The sequence below is a fragment of the Octopus bimaculoides genome, chromosome 12 (assembly GCF_046866305.1).
Source record: "Octopus bimaculoides isolate indiv1 chromosome 12, ASM4686630v1, whole genome shotgun sequence".
In the NCBI taxonomy this organism is placed as follows: Eukaryota; Metazoa; Mollusca; class Cephalopoda; order Octopoda; family Octopodidae; genus Octopus; species Octopus bimaculoides.
Genome location: NC_142939.1, coordinates 33,399,826 through 33,414,479, shown reverse-complemented (window position 1 = coordinate 33,414,479; position 14,654 = coordinate 33,399,826). Strand labels below are relative to the sequence as shown.

The 14,654-nt window shown below is 35.8% G+C and overlaps 1 protein-coding gene across 1 annotated transcript; it reads left to right on the top strand.

Annotated features, from left to right (window-relative positions):
- The first annotated feature begins 303 nt into the window (after positions 1-303).
- Positions 304-753, top strand: LOC149133064 (uncharacterized). Its single transcript, XM_089360667.1, has one exon. The coding sequence runs from the start codon at positions 304-306 to the stop codon at positions 751-753; it is 450 nt and encodes a 149-aa protein (XP_089216793.1).
- The last annotated feature ends 13,901 nt before the right edge of the window (positions 754-14,654 follow it).

The following is a 14,654-nucleotide window of genomic DNA, read 5'->3' as shown; positions in this document are numbered from 1 at the left end:
TATTCCACAATTGCCAGAAGAAAGCAGAGGAATTTTCTGTCTTGATGCTCCTGGTGGCACAGGTAAAATATTTGTAACAACATTGCTCCTCTCCAAGATAAGGCAACAAAATGAATTGCAGTTGCTGTAGCATTGTCTAGCTTTGCTACCACCATTCTCCCAGGAGGACAAACAGCTCATTCTGCTTTTAAATTACCAATAAACCTGGTCACAAGTGACAGTCCCATTTGTAACATAAGCAAAGATTCAGGTTCAGCAGAAGTGTTGTGCCAATGCCACCTTATCATTTGGGATGAATGCACCATGTCACTTAGAGGTGCAATGGAAGCTCTTGATAAGGCCTTACAGAACATAAGAGATTACAATAAATATATGGCAGGAGTTACATTAGTTTTATCAGGAGACTTCAGACAGACATTACTAGTCATTCTGAGACGAACAAGATCTGATGAAATAAATGCCTGCATTAAGTCTTCACACCTATGGAATAAAGTACAGCAATTCTCCTTAAATTCTAACATGAAAGCCTTATTACATGGGCACCAATGGGCCGAACAGTTTTCAAACTGGCTCCTCCAATTAGGAAATGGGAGGGTACCATTTGACGGGAATAGTGATATCAATTTGGCTCATATTGCTATCATGGTGAATTCCCTAACTGAATTGAAGAACAGGATATTTCCAAATTTAAGTAATAATTATAATTCACATAAATGGTTGTGTGAAAGGACAATTCTTGTTCCAAAAATATGAGACAGTAGCAAGGATTAACTATGAATTAACAAAAAAGTTCCCAATAGTCATTAAGGAATACAAATCAGTTGATTCAGTCCTTGATGAAAATCAAACTGTTGATTACCCAACTGAGTTCCTTAATTCTGTTGAGCCACCTGGAACTCCTCATAAACTTTTTCTGAAGATAGGAGTTCTAATAATGCTTCTAACAAATTTAGATCTTCCTAACTTATACAAAGGACAAGTCAAGATTGATTGTGAAGACATTATCACCTAATGTGATAGAAGTGATCATCATCACTGGATGTGCCTTTAGGGAAGAGGTCTTCATTCCAAGAATTCCAATCAAACCAACACAATTCCCAGTGTGACTTTGCATCACAATGTCTATTAATAAAGATCAAGTTCAGATTTTGAAATTAACTGGCTTGCTTCTCTTGTGGTCAGCTTTATGTTGGTTGCTCCAGGGTTGATAGTTTGCAAGACTTATTTGTCTATGTTCCAAACCAGAAAACAAAGAATGTTGTTTACCCAGAAGTTCATACATAGTTTCGTTCAACATATGTGATAAAATTTATCTCCTTTCATAAAGTGCTAAATTATGTAGTTTCGTTTATTATTATTATTATTATTATTATTATTATTATTATTATTATTATTATTATTATTATTATTATTTTGTATTATGAATTCAGAGTTGATTTCCCAATTAAAGAATAAATTGTATCCCAATTGAAGAATAAAATAAATTTAGAATAACAAATTACTATACAACATATTTTGCTTTTTTCGTTCAACAGATAAAGAACAATTTAATTCCAGGACAATGCTGGATGCCTCTGCTAGTATGTATGGTCCATGGGAAGAGCCGTTTTAACGATGTGTCCTACCCAGCTCTTCGAAACGCCGGTGTTAAAACGGGGGTAGCTGATGAAGGAGAATATTCTCTATGTGGCTTGTGTGTTTTCTCGTCTACGTTTTGTTTGCAATGTCCTGTACCCAGATATGCACCTATACATACAGGTGGATGTCGGTATGCACATACCTGTACGTATATATGCATATACTCATTTACTATTTGTTTTTACATGACCGAACGCAGCGTCACCAATCTGTAAGTAGTTTTCGCAACTTTATAATTTCCGATGCTACTCTATCTCTTTCTCTTTCTCTTCCTCTTCATTTTTCCCCCTCTCATTCTTCCTCTGTTTACTACTACGTATCTCTCTTTACCCCTCTCGTTCTTCCTCTGTTACTACTACGTATCTCCTTTTCCCCCCTCGTACTTCCTCTCTTCCTCTTTTCCTCTCGTTGTTCACCTATTCTTCTACTTCTTCCCTTTGTTTCTCCCTCTACCACTCTCTCTCTCTTCCCCTTACACCGGCATGGTCACATGCTTCCGGTCAATAATTCTTTTCTTCCTTGGCTATCGCCGAGCAAACACGCGAACTTACTTCGTCTCCACTTTCAAGTTCGTCCCTCACAGCGTTCATACACACATAATTTTTTCCGTCTGGCCGTATAGGCTTTTCTGTTTGTTTTCCTGTCTTGTTTTTTGTCCGCCACTACATTCCTCCATGGCAAGGTTTAATTTGTGTATACAAATTTAATGTGCGGTCCATGGGAAGAGCCGTTTTAACGATGCGTCCTACCCAGCTCTTCGAAACGCCGGTGTTAAAACTGTGGTAGCTGATGAAGGAGAATGTTCTCTATGTGGCTTGTGTGTTTTCTTATCTACGTTTTGTTTGCAATGTCCTGTACCCAGATATGCACCTATACATACAGGTGGATGTCGGTATGCACATACCTGTACGTATATATGCATATACTCATTTACTATTTGTTTGTATATATATATATATATATATATATGTGTGTGTGTGTGTGTGTGTGTGTGTGTGTGTGTGTGTGTGTGTGTGTGTGTGTGTGTGTGTGTGTATACACACAAACATATATATGTATATACATATATATATATATATATATATATGTATGTATGTATGTATGTATGCATGTGTGTGTGTATATGTGTTTGTGTGTCTGTGTTTGTCTCCCCACCATCATTTGAGAACCGATGCTGGTGTGTTTACGTCTCTGCAACTTACCTGTTCAGCAAAAGGGACTGATAGAATAAGTACTAGGCTAACAAAGAATAAATCCTAGGGCCGATTTGTTCAACTAAAGGTGGTGCTCCGGCATGGCTGCAGTCAAATGACTGAAACAAATAAAAGAGGAGTAAATATGTGATGGGCTCCTTTTAGTTTCTGTCTACCAAATCCACTCACAAGGTTTTGTTGGTTTGAGGCTATAGTAGAAGACACTTATTCAAAATGCCACACAGTGGGACTAAACCCGGAACCATGTGGGTTGAAAGCAAGCTTCTTACCATGCAGCCATATATATATATATGTATATATGTATATATCATCGTTTAAAGTCCGTTTTCCATGCTGGCATGGGTTGGACGGTTTGACTGCAGTCTGGATGGTCAGTGGCTACACCAGGGGCTTGTCTGATCCAGCAATGTCTGTTTAAGCATTCGACTTGTTTAGAATGACTTTTTTCAATCAAAACACTAAAAATAACTGACAAACAGAAAAATAAAACAACCAAGATTCAACTACATCAATAAATAACTCAAATAGCAAGTGAACATAGACCGCAACCAAAACAAACATAAAAGATAAAACAAAAATTAACAGAATAAAAAATAGGTAAAAAATCTTTTAAATTTTCAAAGGTCAAAAAACAACAAAAAAATAATAAGTGAAAGACATTAAATACCTCAACCTCAATGCGAAATATTACATAAAATTTAAAAACCAAAAGAAGAAAACATCTGAAACTGAAAAACAAATAACTGAAACACTACAAAGAAAGACTTCACAAAAAAATCCCACATCCCTGCTGCAGTCATACTGGAGCACCACACACACACACATACATTCCCATATCCCCCTTACATCCCACTTCCAAGTATGACATCACCCCTTCCTTCCTTATTCATCTATCACCCCTGCCTTTCTCATTCATAAACACAAGAGTATTATTATAGTAGTTTATCTCGGTAACCATGGAAGCTATGAAAAAATACAAAGCTCAGCAACACCACCGGATCATTCTACACATCTGTGTAATTTTTCGTGTAATTACACCCAGCCATTTGACCGTGAAACCCAAGAGAAGAAAGAATCGCCCATGTCAAATTTATATGTATAGATATATGTGACTACAGTATGACTGCAGCAGCATTGCTGAAACAAGTGAAAGAATAAGGGAATAAATTAATATCTATCTATCTATATATATATATGTATATTCTTTTATTCTTTTATTCTTTTACTTGTTTCAGTCATTTGACTGCGGCCATGCTGGAGCACCGCCTTTAGTCGAATCAAATCGCCCCCAGGACTTATTCTTTGTAAGCCTAGTACTTATTCTATCGGTCTCTTTTTCCCGAACTGCTAAGTTACGGGGACCTAAGCACACCAGCATCGGTTGTCAAGCGATGTTGGGGGGACAAACACAAATACACAACATATACACACATACATATATATATATATACATATATATGACGGGCTTCTTTCAGTTTCCGTCTACCAAATCCACTCACAAGGCTTTGGTCGGCCCGAGGCTATAGTAGAAGACACTTGCCCAAGGTGTCACGCAGTGGGACTGAACCCGGAACCATGTGATTCGTAAGCAAGCTACTTACCACACAGCCACTCCTACGTCTATATATATATATACTTTATTTAAAAGCAGCAGAAATATAACAAAAAAACTGTTACTCTGAGTTTCACGTTCCCGTTCATCGGGAGTAACAGTTTGTTTGTTATATTTCTGCTGATTTTAAATAAAGCATATTACTCTACCTCTGGTATTTGAGTACTCTTTTTTCGACCTTGTTGCACATTTCATGTGCTTACTCCGGTATATATATATATATATATATATATATATAATTAACATAATATGGTAAAAATTCGATATTAATTAATATCAATTTAATAGCAGGAAACTAGCACATTAAAAGAATCAGAAGGTTCTTGAAAAAATTTTTTTGAACATCCTAAAAAGATTATAGTACTTGTGTATATAAGATTGACCAGTGACCGGTCTGTCAAAATGCTAGAAGAAGCTCACTTAAAAAATTCTCAAATACGGATTCAGTGGAGCAAAAACAGGCGGGCTAGACCAGTGAAAATTGTACATACCTCGATTATTATATATATATATATGTATATGTATTTATATATGTATATATATATATGTATATATATGTATATATATTTATATATATGTATACTCTCTTTTCTCTCTTTTACTTGTTTCAATCATTTTACTGCGGTCATGCTGGAGCACCACTTTTAGTCGAGCAAATCGACCCCAGGACTCATTCTTTGTAAGCCTAGTACTTATTCCATCGGTCTCTTTTGCTGAACCGCTAAGTGACGTGGACATAAGTACTCCAGCATCGGTTGTCAAGCAATGCTAGGACAAACACAGACACACATACACGTACATACATATATATATAGATATATACATATATACGACGGGCTTCTTTCAGTTTCCCTCTACCAAATCCACTCACAAGGCTTTGGTCGGCCTGAGGCTATAGTAGAAGACACTTGCCCAAGATGCCATCCAGTGGGACTGAACCCGGAACCATGTGGTCGGTAAGCAAGCTACTTACCACACAGCTACTCCTGCGCCTATGTATACATATATATATATATATATATATATATATACACACACATACATACAAATATATATATATATATATACACACACACATACATACATACATATATATATATATATATATATATATATATATATATATATATATATATATATATATATATATATATATATATGTATGTATGTGTATATATATATATATCTATATATATAAAAATGAGAATGTGTGTCTGTCTGTCTGTCTGTCTGTCTGTCTGTCTGTCTGTGTGAATCACTAAAACTCGAGAACTACGCAACCAATTTCATTCAAATTTTACACATGCCTTACTTAGGGTTCCAGTTGAGTTTTAGTCAAAAAAATTTTTTAACTTCTTGCAGAGTTCGAGCCCACGGCAACATAATATCTCCTCCACTATTTAAGTATTACTTGTCAAAAGTGAAACAAAAACACTCATGTCAAATACTTTCACTTTAAAAATGAAACTATTCCACTAACTGAAACAATCACATTTCGATACTGTAATGACAGATACTTTCAGAGGAAGAGAGAAAGAGAGAAAGAGAGAGAGAGAGATGTATATGTATACATATAGATGTATATGTACACGTATATGTATCATCATCATCATCATCATCGTTTAACGTCCGCTTTCCATGCTAGCATGGGTTGGACGATTTGACTGAGGACTGGTGAAACCGGATGGCAACACCAGGCTCCAGTCTGATTTGGCAGAGTTTCTACAGCTGGATGCCCTTCCTAACGCCAACCACTCAGAGAGTGTAGTGGGTGCTTTTACGTGTCACCCGCACGAAAACGGCCACGCTCGAAATGGTGTCTTTTATGTGCCACCCGCACAAGCCAGTCCAGGGGCACTGGCAACGATCTCGCTCGAAAATCCTACAGGAGCCAGTCAGGCGGTACTGGCAACGGCCACGCTCAAAATGGTGCATCTCATGTGCCACCCGCACAAGAACCAGTCCAGGGGCACTGGCAACGATCTTACTTGGCTTGCCGGGTCTTCTCACGCACAGCCCATTTCCAAAGGTCTCGGTCCGTAGTCATCGCCTCGGTGAGGCCCAATGTACGAAGGTCTTGCCTCACCACCTCAGCCCAGGTCTTCCTGGGCCTACCTCTTCCACGGGTTCCCTCAACTGTTAGGGTGTGGCACTTTTTCACGCAGCTATCCTCCTCCATTCTCACCACATGTCCATACCAGCGCAATCGTCTCTCTTGCACGCCACAACTGATGCTTCTAATGTTCAGCTTTTCTCTCAAGATACTTACACTCTGACGGGTATTCACATTGACATTACACATCCAACGGAGCATACTGGCTTCATTCCTTGCGAGCTTACGTATGTCCTCAGCAGTTACAGCCCATGTTTCACTGCCATGTAGCATGGTTGTTCGTACGCATGCGTCATACAGTCTGCCTTTTACTCTGAGTGAGAGTCCCTTTGTCGCCAGCAGGGGTAAGAGCTCTCTAAACTTTGCCCAGGCTATTCTTATTCTATGTATAGATATATATATATATAGATATAGATCTATATGCATACATGTATATGTATACATATGTGTAGATGTATATATAGAGATGTACATGTAATATGTACACATATAGGCGTAGGAGTGGCTGTGTGGTAAGTAGCTAGCTTACCAACCACATGGTCCCGGGTTCAGTCCCACTGCGCGGCATCTTGGGCAAGTGTTTTCTACTATAGCCTCGGGCCGACCAAAGCCTTGTGAGTGGATTTGGTAGACGGAAACTGAAAGAAGCCCGTCGTATATATGTATATATATATGTATGTGTGTGTGTATGTTTGTATGTGTGTGTTTGTCCCACCAACATCGCTTGACAACCGATGCTGGTGTGTTTATGTCCCCGTAACTTAGCGGTTCGGCAAAAGAGATCGATAGAATAAGTACTAGACTTCTAAAGAATAAGTCCTGGGGTCAATTTGCTCGACTAAAAGGCGGTGCTCCAGCATGGCCACAGTCAAAAGACTGAAACAAGTAAAAGAGTAAAAGAGTATATATACATATATATACATGCATACAGATATCTATACATATATACAGCCATCACACACATACACATGCACACAAACACACACATTAGTCATTTGCTTTCTTATCCAAAGCTACGTCAAAAGTACTGAACGGATCTTTATGAAATTTGGAAATTATATTCTATGCATAACGGCCATATATTTTTGATGTTGATGAAATTTTAACCCGAACATAACAGATGAGCATTATTTGTAATTCAACGGTACAACAGTGTAAGACTACCCTTTCAGATATACTTACATTGTGATTTCTGCAATGTGGTGCATAAATTGTCAAGTAAATGAGACGCATCTTTGCCTCCACTGATTCACTGGCAAAGTGTTGAGTAAAATTATTTCGTTGCAGACCTCCTTTGAGTCTTTTTATTATCACTGCGACACACATAGTCCCCAGTTGGTAACATTGGTTTCAAGGCCTTCCCAGATGAGAGACTGGCATTCCACTTAATGTTTATGTTCCATGCTGGCATGGATTGGAGAGTTATTAATGTAGAAATATGGTATCGTAGCTACTAACAGTTGAGGGTTGCGTAGTCTAGACGGCGTTTTTAGATTTCATTATTCTCTTTAACCCGGGCAAAGCCGGGTATTTCTGCTAGTATATATATATATATGAGTGTGTGTGTGTTTCTGAATATGTTTGTCTTCACATTGTCAGAAGCTTTTCTAAAAGCAATTTCCCTACATGCCTATTTAACATGTAAATTTTTATAATTCCTATTAGCAAATGAAACGCATGTTTATGGAGAATAGATAATACCAAATAGATAATCCATTTACTTGTTTTGTTATTTAACAACTTAGCAAATAATATTTCCATAATTCTCAGTTTTAATATGTGTTTTGATTTACAAACTAACTATAGATACAATTGGTTGTGATAATGGAAAAAGCAAATGTACTTCTAGAGGTAAAAGCTCGGATATACCCTAAGTAGTGATATAATACATATACATACATACATACATATATATGTGTGTGTGTGTGTGTGTGTGTGTATATATATATATATGTATATATATATATATATATATATATATATATATATATATATATATATATATATATATCATCACCATCATCATCATCGTTTAATGTCCACTTTCCATGCTAGCATGGGTTGGACGATTTAACTGAGGACTGGCGAACCAGATAGCTACGCCAGGCTCCAATCTGATTTGGCAGAGTTTCTACAACTGGATGCCTTTCCTAATGCCAACCACTCCGAGAATGTAGCGGGTGTTTTTACGTGCCACCGGCATGAAGGCTAGTCAGGCGGTACTGGCAACGGCCATGCTCAAAATGGTGTATTTTATGTGCCACCTGCACAGGAGCCAGTCCGGCAGCACTGGCAATGACCTAACTAGAATGTCTTTTCACGTGCCACTGGCACATGTGCTAGGAAGGCGACGCTGGTAACGATTACGCTCAAATGGTGCTATTTACATGCCACTGGCATGGAAGCCAGACAGCTGCTCTGGCAATGATCATGCTCAGATGGTGCTCTTAGCACTCCACTGGTACAGGTGCCATCACGATTTCGCTTTTACTTGCCCCACAGGTCTTTGCAAGCCGAGTTCAGTGTCCAATGAAGGAGACGGTGGCATGGGTGCCAGTCGTCAAATTTAGTTCGATTTCGATTTCACTTGCTTCAAGAGGTCTTCGCAAGTGGAGTTTAGTGTCCAATGAAGGAAAGGTGTGCATATGTGGGCTGGCTACATCCCTGGCAGAGGCCTTGGCTTATGGTCTCACTTGGCTTGCCAGGTCTTATATATATAGGTGACCAAGTCAGTAGCAGAGGTGGATGCTCTGAGAGTGTAGCTGCAAGAATAAGAATAGACTGGGCAAAGTTCAGAAAACTCAAACCTCTTTTGGCAACAAAGGGACTCTCCATCAGAACGAAAGGTAGTCTGTATGATGCCTGTGTGCAAACTATTATGCTACACGGCAGTGAAACATGGGCTGTGATAGCCAAGGACATGTGTAGACTTGAAACAAACGAAGTAGGTAGGTAGGGTTTTGGGCAGTAGATGCATCATTAGTCTTACTAATTTTGGTTTTATAGGATTTAACCCTTTGCTTTGGCAATGTAAATGTCAACTTTCCAAGTTTAGTCCAGCCTTTAAAAACTTAGTGATTGGATGTGTCAGCCTCTTTTGTAATAGCATTTTTAAGGGTTCATAAAAGGATGCAAGTGGATGGTATGTTTTAGCTGGTCAGTAAGTTTCTTTACTTGCTGTTGAGGTTATTTAGGATATTTCTTGTTTGCATTTAGAAGGTAGAGGTTATTAGTGCCGCATCCCATGTGCTTTTCTTGTGCTTTGATATCCACAAGAGAATGTGAGTTGGTGTAAAGGTTATTGATCAATATATTTTTGTGTAGGGTTTCTTTGTTCTACAAGCAATTTGATTAGTAAGTAGAAACATTTGTGTTTTATGGAGGTAGTGTTTGTGGGTTAAGTGTTAATAAATATTTCTGCAATTTGTTTTTGAATGTAGGTATTTTATAATATACTATTTTAGGCCAGTGGAGATATGCAAATAGGACACTATACAAAAAGGTATGTATATACTAATGTATAAAAAGGAAATTCCAAAAATAACATCCCTCCAGCCTCATTGTGAAACAAGAGATCTCACTCATGCTTATTTCTGGACTACTTGCCATTGTAGGTGACCATCTTAACAGTGTTGTGCAACTTGTTATTTACTTTAATTTTCAGTACAAGCATTGCTGAAAATCATTGTCTCTAACACCTAGGATAAGATAATTTGTTGGTGATGGTCATCCTCTTTTATGATCTGACAGCAAGCATGCATGCATGCTTGTATGTATGTATGTATGTATGTATGTATGCATGCATGTATGTATTTATGTATTTATGTATGCATGCATGCATGAATGTATGTATGCGTGCGTGTATGTATGTATGTATGCATGCATGCATGCATGTATGTATGCATGTCCGTTCATCCATCTATCTGTGTATATGTATCCTTTGTTAAATTTTAGCAGCACAGAAAATTAACATCAGCAACAAAATTAAATGCCAATATTTTATTGATGAAGTCCTTGAGATAAGCTGCTTTGCTGTGACTCATGTTTTCATTCTTGCTATCAGAAATGCTGTAAACCAGTGACTAAACTATTAAAGACCTGTAACTTGTTATACTATTCTTCAGAAATTGTAATATAAAATGAATATAAATATACCTTTTTGTATGATTTAGTGCAATAAACTTCCTTGCAATCCAGTAATTTTGTTCTCTTTATGTGTTACCAATGTAAATTGCATTTCTCTCAAGTCAAATATTTCCTAGTCTCAGAGTTGCTTTTTTATCATAAGATCTCATAAGATCTCCTTTTGATCTAACATTTCTTATGAAACATTCGCATTAGTTATTTCATTAAAAAATTGTTTTAAAACAAGCAATGGTATTTCTAGAGTTTGAAAGCTATGGAATCTTCCATTGGCACTTCTTAAAGAAGCCTACCACTGACCAGTTTCTACTTGAGAAGACTCTTCCTCAAACATCTGAATAATGGAATTCTCTGCCTTCTTATTTCCCTTATAATCTTAATTCTAATTAAATTTTTTCCTTTCTCTTTTATAGCTCTTAACATGCTAAGTGGTTATTTGAAGCCAGTTTTATTGCTGGTTGCTTATCAACTTGTTGAAACTGACCTCTCTTATGAAAAATGTTAGCCTCATGCAAGGAAAAAGTATTTTTGTTCTTATATATGATACATCTGCAATAACTATGTGTGGATATCCTTAGAATGGTCATGTTTTTAAAATACTTATGTCTGTAAATATCTGTCATAATTCGTGTTAGTAGGACCACTCTCTTTTAAAAATTAAGAGGGCAATCTAAACTTTGTGCAAAATTTATGAAATTTAAATTTTCTGCAAGAAAAGTTCCATTTCCCTAATTCAAAGAATTATGTAAAAGAAAATACACACACACACACACACACAAATACACTTCAGAAGAAGGAGCATGGTGTTGAAGAAATGTAAGTAGAAAACTTGAGAGGAGGAAGAAGTCAAAAAGTCGTTTAGATTCTTCATGCATCTCTTTAAAATATGCAGAACTTTCAAAGGAGATCTGAGTGATAATTTTGTTAGAAGCCAAAAGTGGAAGGAGTACAATTGTATTACAAGTGTAGGAGGAAGTCAAATCAGATAAAATCTAGTAATGAGATTAAAAGTAAGCCTGCTACAGATAATGTGCATATGACAAGAGGGGAAGATTGTGGTGGTTGTAGTTTATTGACAAGATTTTAGTTGATGAGATTGAATTTTTGTAAACTAAGTGATTCCAAAGAATCTTGAACTATCATAGAAGACATTATTGAATAGCATGGATCATTGGCCTTCTACATATCAATGATGACACTGGAAATGCAGTTATACTTTGACTCATCAAGAACAGAAATGATAACGGTTAATTTTAAAATACTTCTAGAACAGTGAAGTGCTTATCCTACCAACAAAGAACCACTCAATGAACAACTTTGGCTTGGAATGAAATTGCAGCTCATGGTTAAGAAAGTTACTCACTCCTCCCTTTTCAAAATATCTACATGTTTATCTGTTGACAGTTATTTTGCGAAATACATGAAGAATGCTAACTAGAGGAGCAAGAGTAGATTTCACCAGTGGAAATCATCTAAAAGGATTGCTGTTCATGCTTAATTATGACTAGGAGAACTTCAACCTATGAAAAGAAATAGGCAGAAATTTATTTTGAAACATAGGTGTTTTTAATACAATATTTCAATTATAGAATGAGAAAGGAAAGTATGGTGATATCCTGACAAGAATCCATCATGTCATAAAATATTTTGCTTCTCGGTACCTGACTATGAAAGAAAACAGAAGTCATTTCAGTGAGATGAATATTCCAATATGGAAAATTTACATGGCTTGCTGAAACTACTGTCACAAAAGAACACCACAGAAATATGGAAAATTATTCTGGATCCCTGAAGAGTTTTTAAATTTATTTTTCAGCTTAAAGAGAAGAAAGGTTCTCACACAATTGCTATTTAGATTATATTCACCATGCTATTTCGATTGCTTGTGGTAAGAAATTAGTCAGCAAGTTAAAACTAGTATTTTCATATTTGAGAATCCAAATAGGTCAAGACAGACTACCCTGAGGATAGAGAAAAAAGACACTGAAAAAAACTTATTGATCACATAAAAAAAAAAAAAAAATTACCATTTATGGAAGCAAAGGTGCTGATATAGTATTCATTCAGAGCAATAGTTAATTAAGTAAAACATTAAGGAGCTGGACTTACATATTTTGGTAAAGTTGTCAAAAACTTTTTTAAATTCAAGTTGTCAGATGTTTAAAAAGGACATGAGTCAATGATGGTGCAAAAGTCAGTAACAGAATCTGAGTCAATGAAAGAATCTGAGCTTATAAAGAATTCTGAAATAAAGATAGAGCAGTCACATTACTTGGCCTGCTAGAAGTAGCAGCCAAATCTCTCTCAAATCACAACCTACTGTCTTAAATGAAAGGAAGAATGTAGTTTTACCAGCACAAAATGACAGGATGATCAAAACTGGAACACAGTTTACCATAGTTTTACTTAGTGTTCACCGAATGTTAAACAACCACAACAATCAAGTGAAGAACATTATTTTAGTCATCTTGCAAATCACACTGAATTGTTTTCTATAAGTCTTACTTAAAGAGCCTGATACTAATATACTAATATAATTAATATTTTTCACTTCCTTGTGAATGCCCATTAATATTTAGCATCCAGTTTAATTAGTGAGATTCAGAAATTACAAAAGAACATTTTATGAAAATATCGCAAGAATATTTTTGCTGAATTAAATTTTCTTTCAAATGAAATATGTCTATACTTTTTTAATCATGCAATTTATACAGAATTTTGATATAAGTACTTTTCTCTTCATTTTATGAGTTTGTACATCATATGGGAATAGCCGAAGGCTAGAGATCTTTATAAGAATATGCATGATAATATTTCTGCAATTAAAATATTATTTGATAATATTGAGGGAAGAAAATTGCATTATTGATTGTTTAAAAAATAGTGTAACTTTTAAAGATGTTGACAACAATTTACTAAACATGATTATATGTAATATACATTTTTCCTTATTAACTGATATCATTACAATATCCTTATATTTTTATTTTTGATTTTATTTCTCTCAATTCATTATAATATTCGTATTTAATTTACCTTTATAGTAATTAAAATGGAAAGAAAATTGAATATTTCTATATCATATTTATTTTTATTTTTATTTTTAATGGCCATTTCTGGTTATTTGGCTAGAATATTCAATAACAGCCAATTTGTATCATATTAATAAAATGAGTTACTAGTGTAAGTATTTTATTAATATTTCTGTCAGCAAATTAATAAATATATATTTATAATTTTTATAGTTTCCTGAATTATATCTCTTAAACTACAATTTTCACTATCAGATTGCATCTGCTTCATTCACATTTTCTTTTAAATAAAATTAGTTCCAAAAGGACTCTCAAGTTAAATTTACAAGAATTCTGATGCTTTACTGACTGAGCCATGTAAATAAACATCTATGTAGACATTTGATCCACTTAATCTTTCTGCTAAACGTCCCCATAACTCTTTCTTGTTATCAAGATAAGCACCATGTTTCCATGAAAATGCTTAACATTCTGATTGCTTCGATCATTTAGCAATCACCAGGCATTAGGCTGTTTAACCCTTTAGCATTCAGATTATTCTGTCAAATGTAATGCTTATTTATTCACATTGATTTGAATTATTCTGGTATTATCTGCTTTCGGGATTTCATTGATGTTATTGTTTACTTTTAGAATGACATGGTAGGGTAGGTGTGAGAGGTTGCAACTGGCCAGTTTGAATGTAAAACAAGTAGAATACTTGGGTCAAATATAGCTGGTTTGAATCTAAAGGGTTAAACTAGATATGAATGATGATGATCCAATGAAAACTACAATAGTAATTATGACACTCCTCTGTCAACAGTCCAATCTCTTCTGTGAGGAGTCTTCTATACTGTCTCCCAAACTGCTAGAAATAGTAATTATATCTCCACAAAAATCACATCTGATCATCTTGATGA